At 46.8% G+C, this 17,591-nt stretch overlaps 1 protein-coding gene across 1 annotated transcript in view; it reads left to right on the forward strand.

Moving 5' to 3' along the window:
• PTPN21 (protein tyrosine phosphatase non-receptor type 21) overlaps positions 1-17,591 on the forward strand; it is an 88,843-nt gene that overhangs the window by 58,614 nt on the left and 12,638 nt on the right. Inside the window, exons 11-13 of the mRNA XM_030802431.1 lie at positions 10,050-10,101; positions 10,725-10,818; positions 15,563-16,995. Coding sequence (XP_030658291.1) covers positions 10,050-10,101; positions 10,725-10,818; positions 15,563-16,995 — 1,579 coding nt within the window. The remainder of the gene's footprint in view (positions 1-10,049; positions 10,102-10,724; positions 10,819-15,562; positions 16,996-17,591) is intronic.

Below are 17,591 nucleotides of genomic sequence, written 5' to 3' on the forward strand. Positions count from 1 at the left end.
CTCTGCACCATATCTCTGCTTTCCTTAATAGCAGGTTTCCTCAAGAGAGTTGTGTATGCTTGTTTGTTTCGTTCCTTCCATCCTGTTTTCCCTAAGCCTCCACATTACTGACGCTGCTTGTTGTGGTCAGGTGACTTTCGTGCAGTGATCATTTTACAAGTTCTCTCACTTGACCGCTCCACAGTACTGATCCTCCGACAGCTCCTTCCATCCTTCTGGAATCCTGCTCTTCTTCAGCTGCCAGGACACCACCCCCTGCTCGGCTTCTTCTTTCTAGGCTGTTTCTTCTCAGTCACCTTTGCTGGTTTGGTCCTGAGGCCTTTTCTCCAAATCCGTTCCTCTAGGGGGCTTCTCCTGGCCTGTCCTCGCCCTGAGCTCCCGGTTGAAGTGATTCTCCTGCCTCAGCCTCCCAAGTAGCTGGGATTACAGGCATGCGCCACCACACCCCACTAATTTCGTATTTTTAGTAGAGACAGGGTTTCTCCATGTTGTCAGGCTGGTCTTGAACTTCCGACCTCAGGTGATCTGCCTGCCTTGGCATCCCAAAGTGCTGGGATTACAGGCGTAAGCCACCATGCCCGAACCTCCTTGAGCTCTTGACTCCTGCATCCCACCACAAGCATTTAGTTTGCTTAGTCCTCAAAACCACTCTGAAAGTTGTGGTGAATATATACTACTGCCTGTATATTCTGAAGATAGAGCTGGCAGAACTTGCTGATGAATTGGATGTGGTATGAAACCTGACCATGTTTACCACTTGTGCTAACAGCTTAGTGCTAGCTGCCACTGCTTCTCATCAGAATATTGAGGTAGCCTTCTGACTTTCCTGTTTCTGTGCCTTCGCTGCCTGTAGCTTATTTTCCATATGTCAGCCAGAATGATCTTAGTTTAACCTGAATCAGATCCTGACACTCTTTTTTTTTTTTTTTTTGGAGATAGATTCTTGCTCTGTCGCCCAGGCTGGAATCCAGTGGCACGATCTTGGCTCACTGCAACCTCTGCCTCCTGGGTTCAAGTGATTCTCCTGCCTCAGCCTCTTGAGTAGCTGGGACTACAGGCACACACCACCACGCCCGGCTAATTTTTTGTATTTTTAGTAGAGATGGGGTTTCACCATGTTGGCCAGGATGGTCTCGATCTCCTGACCTCGTGATCCACCCGCCTCGGCCTCCCAAAGTACTGGGATTACAGGCGTGAGCCACCGCACCCTGCCCAGATCCTTTCACTCTTCTTAACCCTCCTTTGGCATTCCACTTCTTTTTTTAAGTAATTTTTTTAGTTTGTTTTTGAGACAGCTCTGTCACCCAGGCTGAGTACAGTGGCATGATCATGGCTCACAGCAGCCTCTCAACCTCCCTGGGCTCAGGTGATCCTCCCACCTCAGCCTCCTGAGTAGCTGGTACTACAGGTGTGTACCTGGTTAATTTTTTGATGTTTTTTATAGAGGCGGGATCTCCTTATATTACCCAGACGGGTCTCAAACTTACGGACTTGAGGGATCCTCCCGCCCCGGCCTCCCAAAGTGCTGGACAGGTGTGAGCCACCATGCCTGGTCCCATTTTACTTCTGATAAAAGTACGAGGCCATACACAGTGTGGTCCTTGCCTGGTTCCAACCTTATGTCTTTTATCCTCCTCCCTGTTTGCTCTGTTGCAGCCACAGTGGTATCCTGGCTAGGCTGCAGATGTGCCTCACCCTAGGGGACGCTGTCCTTGCTCTTTTCCCAGGTCTCCACGTGCCTTGCTCCCTCATTGCAGCCTGCTGTCTGGTCAGATATGACCCTCTTCAGAGGCTGTCCCTGATTGTCCTATGGTACCCCCCTTCCACTACGATTTGTCTCTACCCTTTAACTTTGTTTTGTTCTTTATAGCACTTAGCACCACGTGAATTTCTATATTTGTTTGTTTGCTTGTTTCCCCTGCCAGCAGGTAAGCTCTAGAGCAGTGCTTGAGGACAGACACTCTTCCCTGCCTTCAGTGCTATATTCCCCGTGCCAAGCAAGGGCCTGGCTCACTGTCAGCCTTAATGAATTTGTTCAACTAATCTATAGATACAAGTGTTAAGAGCTCTGATTTGAGATGTCTTGGTGCTGTAAGATCCCTTAGGAAAATGGTACCTCACCCAGAACTGCCAAGATAGGAAAGGCTACCCAGCCAAGTGACATCTAAGCTGAGACCTGAAATGTTTCACTCAATTCCCACAACCTTTCTTTAAGCTGTCCTCTTGTCCCTGGTCCATTTCTGGAGGTGCCTCCTGGAGCTGCCTCCCACTTGGCCCCCCATGCCCTATCTCATCTGTATGCAGTCAGTCTTCTGGATAGATAAGCAAAATATGTAGCACTGCTCTTGAAGTTACATGTCAGGAACAAATCTGAGCATGTGCCTCTCACCCACCCCGTCCTGGGTACAGGATTAAGGGCAGAATCCTGAAGTCCTTCTCTGGAGTTAGCTGCCCCAGCCCAGTTGGCCTTGCAGTCTGACTCCAGGAAGGCGTCTTTCCTTATCATGTGAATGCCCCCAGCCCAGGCCTTTGCTAAAATGTCCTTCCTTCCCTTCTCTGACAGACTCTTAGTCATTCTTCAAGATTGAGCTTAAAATACAGCCCCCGTAGACACCACCAAGCATCAGTTTGCTTAGACCTCGATACCATTCTGAAAGTTGTTTTTTCTACCTCTTTTATAACAATGACCCGAATAATTCATAACAATAATTCAGTAAATGCTTGCTCTGTGTCAAGCATTATACTGAGAGCTTTTATTTTCTTTAATCCTTACAGTAACCCTGTTGGGCACAATTATTACTATCCCATTATTGATGAAGGTATGGAGACTTAGAGAAGTGAAATGTCTTGCCCTGCCACACAGCTAGTAAGTGGAGTAGCAAGACTCGAGCCTGTGCTCTTAGCCGCTGTGCTAGCCTGTTAGAGTAGTTCCTGCCTGCTCTTTTCATATGGATTTGATCTGTCTCTCTTGTTTGATGAAGCTCCATGAGGGTAGGGTCTCCTCTTCCTCATCTTCGTGTCCCCTGTGTGGCAAGGTGCCAGGTGCGTAAGGGCTTAGTGAACGACGGGAGCTGGAGTGTGGCAGTGATGGGAGTCACAGGGGAGAAGAGCACTTTTGCTCCTTTGTCTTTTCCTTTTATTACAGATTGTAAATGAGGCATGGGGTGGAGGCAAAGTCTAACAAGAGCATTTTGTCCCTTAGCACCAGGAAGGAGGGAGGAAGGCTGTGGAAGTGCCTTCTGTTTTGCAGGGTGTGAGAGAAACTCTGGGCAGGAGCAGCAGTGTAAAGATAACATGCAGGGATGCCCACCCGGACGGGGAGCTGCCCAGTGGTTTGCATGTATGGCCCAGTCCCTATCTCTTCTTTGCCTTCCCCTGCACCATGTTTGCATCCGAGTCCCCACAACTGGTCTGGTGATGGGATTTTCGTAAGCACTGACAGGGAGGAGGAACCTTCTTTCTTTGTAAATATGGGAAGCGGTTTCCGCTAGGGGCCTGGGTGTATTTGCATATGAAAGTGTTCCCCCTGGTGGTGATATTCAGTAGTGCTACTTGCCTTTGGGGTTCCCTAGGGCTGGCGTGGTTATCCAGCCATATGTGGCATGATTTCTATGCAGAAGTAAGTTCTAAGATTCAAGCAGTAGATAATGCAGTCTGTTGGACCACAGCATTTTCATTTCAAAGACTTTAATAAGTTAAGTGTTCATAATATTGAGCCATTATTACCTCAGTTCATTTCTTCTCTGGAAAATAGTGGAGAATCTACATTTTGAATAAACCATAAAACATAATCCCTTTCCATGAGGCATCCATATTGGTGGGTGGTTAGTGCCTGTTTTTTTTTTTTTTTTTTTTTTTTTTTTTTTTTGCAAATTAACAACTTGTAATAAGTAAAAGAGGGAAGAGGGAAAAGCAACAAATGATTGATTATGGTAAATAATTGAGTCTTAGAAATTCAGCTCTAGTTTTTGGAATATTGCTATTTATTGGCAAGTGTGAACAAAACTACATTAATGTCATCAGTTGCATATATTATACCTAAATAAGGAACACCTGATTCTTTTTAAAATGGAATAGTTATGTTTAAAGGGCTGTTTTCCAAAGTTTGTTTTCAATCTCTATATATCCAATAGATTGTGGCAGTCGATTTCCATGAGCTATTCCTATGTAATTACTTATGATTCATTCTGTAGGGAACTAATATATTTCATCGTGAGTGTTTCCCACATAAAGTAAATGAAGCTTTTAATATTAGCTTTTAAAATGTGCTTGATAATAAAATGAAAAGAACTTTAATTGTTATAGCCATGTTTTAAAGGCTCTCAATATAGACTGTTTAGTCATGTTCCAATATTATGATTCTGAAGTATTGGTAGACTTGTTGTCATGGGCCAGATGGGTAAAGTAAAGCATGATAGGCATTTAACAAAACTGCCTCTGGCCTGGAACTGGACAGTGGCTTCTGGACATCTGGTTTGGGCTGCGGTGACTGGGGGCCCAGGAGATAGACTCGACTTGCACAGAAAGGGGAACTGTAGTCCCAGGGTGTCCCCTTCACCCCCAGTCCTGATCTATAGTTTATTGGTGCTTGGGATGGCCTTATGTGACTCATCTAATCTTGACCCAGATAACTATATTTTAGTATTTATACAATGGCATAATCCAACAGCCATCCCCCTCCACCCCCTGACAAAGTGCCTTAGATAACAGAATGATTGTTATCCAAACTTTAAAAATGTTAGATGGATAACAATCTGTCTTTTTAAAATTATAAAGTGAGGATATTGAGACTTTTACACTTAATATTCCTTTAGGGTTGAATTGGGAATTAAATTACATAATAATGTCAACCAGTTAGGTCAGAAATCTGCTTCAAACCCACTGTCTCTCACTCTAAGCCCCAGAACTGGTCATGCTGTAATCACCCTCCCTGATTTATATAAGGAAAATGCCGGGAGAGTTGGGGAGTCGTGAGAGGCCCCTTGGTGTAGGTGGCTCCCCTGCCCTTTTCTGTGAGGGAAAGGGAGGATGGTATCCTTGAACCTGCAAAGCCAAGTGATAGAGGGTTCAAGAGACTTTCTCCAGAAGGGAAACTTGTATTTCAGACCACAGCAGGCCGCTCACTGAGCACAGTGAGATGGCTGGTGAGTGCTCCCTGCAGCTCAGGGGTGTTGGTGAACATAGCACCCGGTGTCCACCTTGGTTCTGGAGACTTTTGTAATCAAGAGACTGACTAGAGTAGGCCCTGCCTGGAAAGGGAAAGGGTTTACCCCGTCTTCTTCTTGGCCTACTGCAGGGCTTGAAGAGACTATAGGAAGTCTGGAAGAAGATAGAGCAGCCCCTATCCCATTCCAGTCCCCTGAGCCCCAGAAGTGTAGAGAGGACACAGTAGTTCCCATGGATCCATGTGAAGGAGCAGGGCAGGAAGAGGTAGGAGGGGAGAGGAGGAGCAGCCACAAGGCCAAACAATGGGACCTCTGGGTATGGGGACTTGGACCCCTGGTAGAGCTGAGGAGAGGCAGCAGCTTTTTCTGAGTGGGTTCTTATGTGGATAAAGGTCAGTGTCACCCTAGAAAACCACACATGTCGGCCGGTCGCGGTGGCTCATGCCTGTAATCCCAGCACTTTGAGAGGTTGAGGCAGGTGGATTATCTGAGGCCAGGAGTTCAAGACTAGCCTGGCCAACATGGTGAAACCCCATCTCTACTAAAAATGTAAAACTTAGCTGGGCGTGGTGTCGGGTGCCTATAATCCCAGCTGCTCTGAAGGCTGAGGCAGGAGAATCGCTTGAGCCTGGGAGGTGGAGGTTGCAGTGAGCCAGGATCGCACCACTGCATTCCAGCCTGGGCAACAGAGCAAGACTCTGTCTCCAAAAAAAAAAGACAACCACAAATGTCATGGGGCTGGAGTGACGCTAGGGCCTCTCCCTCCATCAGTATTCCTTCCCAGTTACCTGAGATGGTCTCTGCTGGCTTTGTTCCTCTCCCTGCCCACAATGCCAGGAAGCTACACCCAAGGCTGGGTTTGGTAGGAGGGTGAACAGTAGAAGCAGGCATCTCAGAGCCAAGTCAGTGACCTGTAAGCAGCTTGGATGCAGCCCTGGTCTACCCAAGTGTAGGCTGGGAGGAGAGCATTTATTCTTCCTTACCCTTACTATAAACATTTGCTAGGTATTTCCACCATCTAACACTTTTTTTTTTTTTTTTTTTTTTAAAGAGACAGGGTCTTGCTCTGTCTTCCAGGCTGGAGTGCAGTAGTGTGATCATAGCTCACTGTAACCTCAGACTCCTGGGCTTAAGGGATCGACTGGCCTCAGCCCTCAGCTTCTGAAGTAGCCAGGATTATAAGCGTGTGCCACTACGCCTGGCTAATTTTTTTTTTTTAGTTTTTTAGAGATGGGGTCTTGCTATGTTGCCCAGGCTGGTCTTAAACCCCTGTCCTCAAGCAATCCTCACATCTCAGCCTCCTAAGTACCTGGGATTACAGGAAGGAATCTATTCCTTGAACTATCTATTAGTGCATAAGCTATCAATGGCATTTTTTTGTTTGTCAAAATCTTAACTCCCTTTCATCATATAAGAAAGGAAACTTACAAAGCAAAATTCAGACGAGGCGTAGAAATACAAGCTCAGCTGTAAATGCTTAGTAATAAGCATCACTTTAGTCCTCACTTGTTAGCCATTCATTTGCTCAGCAAAGGCACCAGGGATACCACATCTTGCCTCCACGGAGCTTACAGATTAGTTGGGGTTGGGGAGCAAGTTGGACACATGATTGTTAGACACATACACTCAGGAATCTGACAGACCTGCTGGTTCAAATGCCAGTTCTACTACTTGTTTGCCGTGTGACCAGGAGCAACTTACTGAACCTACGTATCACTTTCCTTATCTGCAAAATCAGGATAATAACTGGCCCTCCCTTATGGGTTCGGTGTTCACATTCCACGAGATAATCACGTACAGTCCTTAGCACAGTGTCAGTAAATAATATTGATTTTACTTGGGCTGGCAGCCTTTTTTCTTTTTTTTAAAGACACCAGGTCCTAGTATCCCAGTTTCCCAGGTGGAAATGGTGGGAATTCACAGATGTGATCATAGTGCACTACGGCCATGAACTCCTGGATTCAAGGGATCCTCCTGCCTCAGGCTCCCCAGTCGCTGGGACTACACAGGCAGGCGCCACCACGCCTGGCTCAGCCTTTTTAAGTTTTATTTTGTCCTCTTTGGCGCACAGATTCTAGTGATTTCATCTCACACTTGATCTTAGCCAAAAGGCCGAGAAGCGATCTAGTGATTTCTTCTCAGTTATTTAGCAGCACCCATCAACACAGTAACTGACCAAAAAGTTTGGAAACCACAGCCAACAGTTACATGGTTTTCTCTTGTATGCCAAGTTGAGGATAGCTGGTCTCAGGGTAAACTGCATTTATAAGAACAATGCCAAGAAGAAAGAGAAGGTTAGACTATTAGAACTGATGGTGTGGCTGCCTGGGTCAAGCACTTTGGCAGGTACATGCTTTTGTAGTTTGTTTTGTTAGTAGAGCCGGCTACTACAGTGGGCAGTGTTCGCCTCCACACTGGGTGCTGCGGCAAGAGCGCCAAGATAGCTATCAGTGTGGGAGGGCCGCCCATGTGCTGAAGCTCTGCATCCTTGGGTTTTGTGTTTTATTTTTGCCCCAGGCTGGGCAACTATGGACATGTTGTTGGAGTTTGTTGACAGAGAATTCTGTTGGCAATCCTTGTGAATTTATAGTACTTTAAAAGTTTAAGTTCAGTCCATCTAGACAATGAGTCTCTGCTAGACTGAACACAGGGTTCAAAGGACCCAGTTTGCCTAAACCTAGTCCTGACAATGAAGAATAACCAGAGACAAAGTAAATTTCAAGGCTGCAAAAATGCAGTGTCTTCAAATTCTGGGCACTATTTTTTTTTTTTTTTGAGATGGAGTCTCACTCTGTCGCCCAGGCTGGAGTGCAGTGGCGTGATCTCGGCTCACTGCAACCTCCGCCCCCTTGGCTCAAGCGATTCTCCTGCCTCAGCGTCCTGAGTAGCTGGGATTACAGGCGTCTGCCACCGCGCCTGGCTAATTCGTGGGCACTAATTTTAAGGAATATATTAATGTGCAGTTAAGGAGTATTTTTTTTTTTTTTTGAAAGCCCAGATACGCCATGCAGACTTGTCTCACCAAAATAAATACTGGAAGAATGGAACATCTTTTGGAAAAGAGACATTTATTTTTCATTAACAGCCTGAATACTTTCCAGTAACAAAGAAATGAAATTATTTATAAAAGCTAGTAAAAGCAGTTGTAATCACCTGATGTTAAAACTAGTATGTACTAGTTTTCTTTTTATCTCAAAAGTCTTATAAAAATAAGCTAATATTCAGGGTTTTTGAATATAAGATACTAGTTTTCAGAGTGCTAAGAGTAATGTTAATTTATGAGACATGAGGCTTGATATTATGGTAAATTTGCTTAAATGGATTGAATATTCACTTTGTCATGATGGATTTTCTAGTAATTAGTCCTTAGAACACTGTAACCAAAGGTCACAAAATATTTTTGTAATCAGTGATTATGTGTTACATAAGTACATGAACCAGGAATAGGTGGTAAAAGGTCTAAGAAAAAGTGCTTTGACAAAACTACATGTCATCAACAAAGCCAAGAATCCAGTGTGTTTAGGTTCCTAGATCTTGCAGTAAAACTGACCACACAGAAGAAAAAAAAAAAATCTTGCCTTTATTTAAAAACAATAGTTACAAATGGGCTTTTCTGTTTCTGCTTCCTTTTTTTTACCTTATTGTTTTTTTAAAGATAGAAGTTGCTGTGGGAATAGTTTAAAATCTTACATTATCACATTAGTATTTATCAGCACTCCCTAATACATTTAGGTACTTTTTTTTTTTTTTTGAGACTAGAATCTCGCTCTTGTTGCTCAGGCTGGAGTGCAATGGCGCAATCTCGGCTCACTGCAATCTCTGCCTCAGAGGCAGAGTGACTCCCCTGCCTCAGACTCCCGAGTAGCTGGGATTATAGGCACCCACCACCATGCCCAGCTAGTTTTTGTATTTTCAGTAGAGATGAGGTTTCACCATGTTGGCCAGGTGGTCTCGAACTCCTGACTTCAGGTGATCCACCCGCCTTGGCCTCTGAAAGTTTGGGATTACAGGTGTGAGCCACTGCGCCTGGCCTTAGGTGTTTTTTAAAAAGTATATTCAAAACAAATCAGACATTTCTTGCAAAGAAAGGTAAATGGGTTTACCATCGGCTCACTGAACCAAATCTTGTGCTTTGCTTTCCCTTGGTTCCTTAGAGGAAATGTAGATTTAAAAAATATGTATGTTTGAAATTTTTTTATATTTGAGTTTTTTAAAAGATGGGGTCTCACTGTGTTGTCTAGGCTGCTCTTGAACTCCTGGGCCCAAGGTGCTCCCAAGAGGCTGGGTCTACAGGAGCATGCTTACTGCACTTGGAAATGTAGATTCTTGTCACTAAAATTATAAATTCATTTCTTTATTATGTTTGTAGTCTGTGGTTAACAGACTTTTAATTAAAGGCAGTTCTTACTGCTTGAGGCTTCTGGGTTGACAATGGATGGTCCCCCGGGAGGAAGGTTAGTGGAGGGGCCCAGGGCTCCCCAGCTCATAGGAGAAACACATTTGCATTTGCACTGAATCCAGCTTCTCCTGTGACAAGTGTGTGGGTGATGTAGTCTTGTCTCTTTCCCCACTGCTTATGGCTAATCCAAAGGTTTATTGGATGGGCCTGGCAAAGATGCTCTGATCCCTTTGTGGGTCCAGGCGATGATGCTGTGTGGGGAGCCTGAAACCACAGGGCAGGTTGAGGGGTTGGGGCAGCAGGAAAGGGCTGAGGCCCCACGGGCTGACAGAGAACCTCCCTTCTTTTCTCTGACACTTCATGACTTAGATAGCTTGTCTTTTTTTTTTGCTGTAGATTTATTATTTTACGTTCCTGTGTCTTGTTTTGGTAGAATTAAAGAGAGAGTGTGTATGTGCCCTTCTCAGAGACATCCTATTTTATAGGCAAACTCAGACCATCACAGTGAACCCCATCAGGAGGAGGTCTTCTTCAAGGACACCTCTGGTAAGAAACAAGGAAAATATGATTGCTTTTATATTTTAGTGATGTTTTTCCTTAATAAAATATGCTTTCAATACTGTTAATTTTGAGTTTGAACCATAAAAGTGTATTGATATTTCTTCATTTTTAACCAAAGAAATGGTAATTTTTTCCCATAGGTCCAACCTGATATTTATATTATTATATTATACATATTTGAATATTAGGTCTGACTTTAATATTAAGAACTTAGACTATTGGCCAAGAGTAATCCTAAGTTGGTATATATTTAAAATACTAGATGACTTTTATAAGATTGACTGTAATACATATAAGCTTCTTATGTTCAAATGTTTATACAAGGAAATCTGTATCTATTCCTTCTTGCTCTTAGTTTTTTAGATGCAGATTTTCTTGTGGAGGCCAATGTCCTTGGTATCAGTCATAGGGCTTGGCATTGCTATTTGGGGAAACAGAAATGCTAGAAATGTTAAGAACTACTGTGTCTTCATGTTTATTTTCCATATATAATATATTTAATTCCTTTAGAAGTTTTTTTTTAACAGAAAGAATCCAGTGGATAATAACTTTACCTGTATTACACAAGCAATGTGTTTTAACCCTGTGTCCAACTCTCCATTTCTTATCCTAAACCCCAGCCCTACGTGATGCCTCCTCCACTGCAGCTGCACTATAATGGGCATTATACAGAACCATATGCTTCTTCCCAAGGTAAAGTACACTGTTTCTGCCATGCCTTACATAGTTATTACTATGGATAAATCTGTGAATGCTTGGAGATCGTGAAGCCTGGACAGTTTTTGGCTGAAGTTGCACCCCAAATTGCATCATGATAATAGCTATCCTGGATTCATAAAAGAAGCCAATATATTCAGTTTTTTTTTTTTTTTTTTTGAGACAGAGTCTCAATGTATCACCCAGGCTAGAGTGTAGTGGCATGTCTCAGCTCACTGCAACATCCACCTCCCAGATTCAAGCAATTCTTGTGCCTCAGCTTCCCAAGTAGCTGGACTACAGGCGCGCCACCACACCTGGCTAATTTTTGTATTTTTTAGTAGAGACGGGGTTTCGCCATGTTGGCCAGACTGGTCTCAAACTCCTGACCTCAGATGATCCACATATATTTGGGTTCTTGAATATATGTAAAAACATGCAGTATCAAATTTTGATGCTCCACTGATCTCAAATTTGGCCAATGGGAAACTATCAAGCTGGTTCCTATGTCCGTTTACCACCACCCTATTAGCCTTTAAGTGCTTCTTTGCTATCTGACAAAGAATTCCCCGGGTTACTTTTCTTTCCCTGCCAGAGGCTTTCCTATTGTAAAAGTTAAACACGTGACTACTGCAGTTTTCACATGAGAAGTATAAGGAATTGTATTTATAACCCCCAAGCTGAAGTTTAAGCAGTCAATTAACATTTACTCTGTACTCTCTCTCTGTATGGGGCTATATCAAATGCTAAGGAGGTTTATGCAGATGAGTATTTCCACGTCTTAAGAAGCTTATCTTCAGCCTGAACCACAGGGCCAGACCCTGTCTCTACCAAAAAAAAAAAAAAAAAAAAAGCTGGGCGTAGTGGTATGCGTCTGTGGTCCCAGCTACTCAGGAGGCTGAGGTAGGAGGATTGCTTAAGCCCAAGGTGGGGGTGGAGGTTGCAATGAGCCAAGATTGCGCTGCTGCACTCCAGCCTGGATGATAGAGGGAGACTATCTCAAAAAAAAACAAACAAACAAACCACACCTTAGAATCTAATAGTGGAAGATAAGACAGGTGCACAAATAACTTTGTCTTTCTCCCCGAACCCCTTTTTTGTGGAGAATGGGGTCTTGCTATATTGCTCAGGCTGGTCTCAATCTCCTGGGCCCAAGCTATCCTCCTGCCTCTGCCTTTCTAAGTGCTGGGATTATAGGCCTGAGCCACCACTCCTGGCACAAATAACTTGAATATGATAGTTTTTCTGAGACAGCATGTGCAATTACCATGCTCCTCAATGGAAGAGAGACTCATCACATTGGGGAGATTGAGAAGAACTTTCTGTATCTGAAAAGATGGGTGGATTTCAGCAGGTAGAAAGGCAGGGACTTGACTGGGGTTGCTGTTCCTAGTTTTGGGGATAGTGAACGCCATGCACAGAATGAAGCAGGGCGTGTTTGGAGAGTAGAGTGGTCCAGGTTCCCTCTTGGGTAAGGAACTGGTAGGGAGTGATGCATGAAGGGATGTGACTGTACTGTTTGTGTCGGCCCTGGTGTAAAGATGAGGGTTTTCATGCAGTGAGGTGGGTAGTAGAGAGCAGGGCTTTGGGTGTAGAGCCCGAGAGCGTCCCCCTGGCCATGTTCTTGTATTTCCTCTCTCTCGCACCCTGCCTTTTTCTGGTACTTGCAATCCTGGCCCCGCCCACTTCTGGGACCTGGCTGTTCTCTACATTGTTAGTCTCACTTTGCCACTCATTCTCTTCCCTCCATCTATAAACATCTTAATATTGTTTGTTCTCCTTGCGTTAAGTGATTGAGTGATCTGCTTTCTTTTCTCACTGACGACTTCTTCTTTTTTTTTTTTTTTGAGACAGAGTCTCGCTCTGTGGCCCAGGCTGGAGTGCAGTGGCGCGATCTCGGCTCACTGCAAGCTCCGCCTCCCGGGTTCACGCCATTCTCCTCCCTCAGCCTCCCGAGTAGCTGGGACTACAGGTGCCCGCCACCACGCCCGGCTAATTTTTTTTTTTTTTTTTTTTTTGTATTTTTAGTAGAGACGGAGTTTCACTGTGTTAGCCAGGATGGTCTCGATCTCCTGACCTCGTGATCCACCCACCTCGGCCTCCCAAAGTGTTGGGATTACAGGCGTGAGCCACCATGCCAGGCCCTTTCTCACTGACTTCTAAGAGTACTCTGTGTGCTGCTTCTGCTTGCTGGTTACCCGCCCACTCCTCTGTCTTTGCCACTCTGTTAAAGCGGCCCTCTCCGAGGCTCCCAGCACCCCCACATCCCCTCACCATCACATTCAAGCCTTTGTACCTTCTGGAAACTCTCCTTCTGGCATGCTAGGTTTTTCCCTCCTCCTTCCCATCAGTATTGTTTGGTGTGCTCTGCAGGTCTGTCCTGTGGCTTCTTCCCTCCCTCTGTGAGCTTCCCAGGGGTCTCATCCACATTTAACATTTCTTTTCTTTTCTTTCTTTCTTTTTTTTTTTTTTGTTTTTTGAGATGGAGTTTCACTCTTGTTGCCCAGGCTAGAGTGCAATGGCGTGATTTTAGCTCACTGCAACCTCTGCCTCCTGGGTTCAAGCAATTCTCCTGCCTCAGTCTCCCAAGTAGCTGGGATTACAGGCATGCGCCACCATGCCCAGCTAGTTTTGTATTTTTAGTAGAGATGGGGTTTCTTCATGTTGGTCAGGCTGGTCTCGAACTCCCAACCTCGGGTGATCTGCCCGCCTCGGCCTCCCAAAGTGCTAGTGTTACAGGTGTGAGCCACTGCACATGGCCACAGGATCATTCTTTTGCCTGGTGTTTGAGACTCCACACAATATTCCCTGAGACTGCCCTTCCAACCTTACTTCCGAAGTTATTTTACTCCTCTGTAGCTATCTGACACTCCAGCCACCCCAGTTTGCCTAGGGATGCACCCTGGCTTTGCCAGTGCTGCTCTGCACCCTCCAGTGCCCTTACTCCATGCACCCTTCCGTTCACATGCTGCCATCCAGACCAGATAGGCAGGGCTATGCTGTGCTGACAAAATATTCCATTCCAAACTCTCAGGGAAGTAATAGTAAAGGTCACCTGTCCATTGCACACTGCACTAGCAGGAGGGCTCTGCCCCCTCTGAGGCTGCCGTAGGGGCTTGAGCTGGAGAGGCTCTTCTCTCTGGAATGTTGTTGGTCAGTGTTGCAGTTGGAAGAGAGCCTGGAAGCTGGCTTTTAACCCTCTGTGCACTTTCCCTTGACCATTACTAGTCACATTGCTGTGCCTGATACCAAGGGGTGAGGAGGCATAACCCTGCATGCTCTGAGAGGTTGAGAGACCTCACTTCTGATGGAAGCTGGACTTGCCCACCCCACCCAATTACCCCTCAAGTCCCCTTAACTGCCATATCTTCTGCGAGGTGGTTCTTGGTTCTCTCTTCCTTGTCCCCATCAACCCAACCCAGGCTGGAAATGACCATTTCTTCCTCTGGACTCCTGTAACCCTTTATCTCTTCTCCCTTCCTTGAATTATGATTTCATGCATACCTTTCCCCTTTTCTTGCCTGTATTCCAACCATCTTTTCCTCCTTCTATTCTTAGTATTGCCTTTTCCACATAACAGTATCATAAATGGCTAGATGGTTTGTGGGGTGCAGAAGCAGGGAGACTAGGTGGATATAGAGCTAGTTCAGACAAGCTGGGGTAGGGGTCCGAGCTGTGGCAGCAGTGAGGAAAGGGGGATTGCAGAGATGGAGCCATGACCAAGCTTTGCATAGATGAGGAAAGCACAGTGACATGGAAGTGCTGTGTGTCAGCAGAAGAATACCATGGAGATTTGAGTGCTATTTCCTCACAGCCGCATGTGCCACCAGAATAAAGTGTACCCACTGGATTGTGGTGTATTACTTAAGTATCACCATGATCACTTAACTCACATGGAGCTTTTGAAGCACAAAAAGAATGCCTTTCAGAGGAAATTGTTATTTGAAGGAGTTGGCTGCTGAGTGTTAGAAATCATCTAGGGTTAGAAATCATCCTCAGTAACAGAGGGCAGGTAAGCTACAAATTGACTAGAAGAAACATGGCCCCTGTCATCCCTGGGCAGGGACACATGCATAGCTATTGTAAGATTAGGTTAAACTGATTCTGTTAGCTGCAGGTCTGGATCTTCCTGTAACATGGGGGCCAGGGCAGGGGGCAGCTGCAGCTGTTTTAATGTGGCTCCTCTTGGCTTCTGGACACTTTATGGGCTGTGTGGCTGCTGGTGACACTGTTGGACCACAGAAGTTCAGATCCTGCTATACCATTACCCTTTTACAGCTGAAGCTCTCATATTCATTTGGGAAGAACAATAAAAAATTCCAGTTAAGGAAATGCTTACAGACGGTGCTTGAACTAGCTCAGCGGCAGCAAGGCCACATCCGTACTACCCAGGGAAGAAAGGCAGAGTCCCCAGCCCAGTGCCTTGAATGGTATCTCTGCCTCAACTTCCCCAGAGTTCCAAAAAGTCTGCTAGTCTGCTGTGGGTGTGGTTTAAGACAGGATCTCACTTTGTCACCCAATGAATGCCACCCCTTAAGTAGGCAGAGCCATGCCCATCCTATAGATGAGGAAGCCGAAGCTCCCAGGGTCACTCAGATAGTGTGGCTAAAGCTAGGTCATTTTAGCAGGGATTTTTACAAACTGTGTTAAAAATGTCATCAGAGGTAAGGGCCGATCTCAATATTTGGTTGGAGTAATTAGTCCAATTTAAAAAATCTCATTTTGAACTCATTTTTTCTAGATAACCTCTTTGTGCCCAACCAGAACGGATACTACTGTCACTCTCAGACAAGCTTGGACAGAGCCCAGATTGACCTCAACGGTCGGATCCGTAACGGCAGTGTCTACAGCGCACACAGCACCAACTCCTTAAATAATCCTCAGCCCTACTTGCAGCCCTCGCCGATGTCGTCCAACCCTAGCATCACCGGGAGTGACGTCATGAGGCCTGACTACGTCCCGTCCCATAGGCACAGCGCCCTGATACCCCCGTCCTACCGCCCCACCCCAGACTATGAGACTGTGATGAAGCAGCTCAACAGGGGCCTGGTGCATGCGGAACGGCAGAGCCACTCGCTGCGAAACCTCAACATCGGCAGCTCGTACGCCTACAGCAGGCCCGCGGCGCTGGTCTACAGCCAGCCCGAGATCCGCGAGCACGCACAGCTCCCCTCGCCGCCGGCCGCGCACTGCCCGTTCAGCCTGAGCTACAGCTTCCACAGCCCGTCTCCCTACCCCTACCCTGCCGAGCGGCGGCCCGTGGTGGGCGCGGTCAGCGTGCCCGAGCTAACCAACGCGCAGCTGCAGGCGCAGGACTACCCGGCCCCCAACATCATGCGGACGCAGGTGTACCGGCCACCCCCACCCTACCCGCCCCCTAGGCCCGCCAACAGCACGCCAGACCTGTCCCGCCACCTTTACATCAGCAGCAGCAACCCCGACCTCATCACGCGGCGCGTGCACCACTCAGTGCAGACGTTCCAGGAGGACAGCCTGCCCGTGGCGCACTCGCTGCAGGAGGTCAGCGAGCCCCTCACCGCTGTGCGCCACGCGCAGCTGCACAAACGGAACAGCATCGAGGTGGCCGGGCTCAGCCACGGCCTGGAGGGCCTGCGGCTTAAGGAGCGGACCCTGTCTGCGTCGGCGGCAGAGGTGGCGCCGCGAGCCCTCTCGGCGGGCTCCCAGCCCAGCGTTTTCACCGAAAGGACAAAGCGGGAAGGGCCGGAGGAGGCGGAGGGCTTGAGATACGGCCATAAGAAGTCCCTGTCGGACGCCACCATGCTAATCCACAGCAGCGAGGAGGAGGACGACGAGGACTTCGAGGAGGAGAGCGGGGCCCGGGCGCCCCCTGCACGTGCGCGCGAGTCTCGGCCCGGCCTGGCCCAGGACCCACCTGGCTGCCCTCGCGCCCTGCTCGCCGGGCCCCTGCACATCCTGGAGCCCAAGGCCCACTTCCCGGACGCGGAGAAGAGGTTGATGGACAGCAGCCCCGTCCGCACGACCGCAGAGGCCCAGCGGCCCTGGAGAGACGGGCTGCTGATGCCCTCCATGTCGGAGTCTGACCTCACCACGTCGGGCCGCTACCGAGCCCGGAGGGACTCCCTGAAGAAGAGGCCGGTGTCGGACCTCCTCTCTGGGAAGAAGAACATCGTGGAAGGGCTCCCTCCTCTGGGGGTAAGCCACGCGGCGAGCAGTGCCCGGCCAGGGGACCGCGCGTTCGCCCTGTTGGTTCTTTCACTCATCACGTCCCGTGTTTTTCAGCTCCTCTTATTCTTTTAACGTTCTTCATTCCCCCACGTCACTCTCTTTTTGTCTAATTTTGAACACATTTAAATTTATGGAAATCATGGGGATCCACTTGAATTTTAGTGATTTTACTGGAGATAATTATTATAGATGAAGCGAAAGGGTAAATTCACAGGGCTTTGTTGAAAGGAATGGAAAATATGAATGAAATGTTTTAGTAATACAGTGTTAAGGGAAAGACAGTTAAGATTTCATGACTTTAGCCACAATTGCTTTAGCCACCCATTAAAAATACTGTGGGTGATGCGGCACCCCTGGGGTGCATTTGTTTAGTTTGCTCAAGAGATATCTGAGAAAGGCATCCAGGAAAGTGTACTCAATCCTAGTATAATTCTCCAGGTTGGAGTGTGTGTGGATACAGCTTACATATCTTGGCCGTGATTCTCCAGAGTGATTCTGGAGTTGGGAAGGTGGCACTTTGTTAAGGCAAATCCTGAGACGTCCAGGTGTCTTAAATTTAAAAG

The sequence above is a fragment of the Nomascus leucogenys genome, chromosome 22a (assembly GCF_006542625.1).
Source record: "Nomascus leucogenys isolate Asia chromosome 22a, Asia_NLE_v1, whole genome shotgun sequence".
Classification (NCBI taxonomy): domain Eukaryota; kingdom Metazoa; phylum Chordata; class Mammalia; order Primates; family Hylobatidae; genus Nomascus; species Nomascus leucogenys.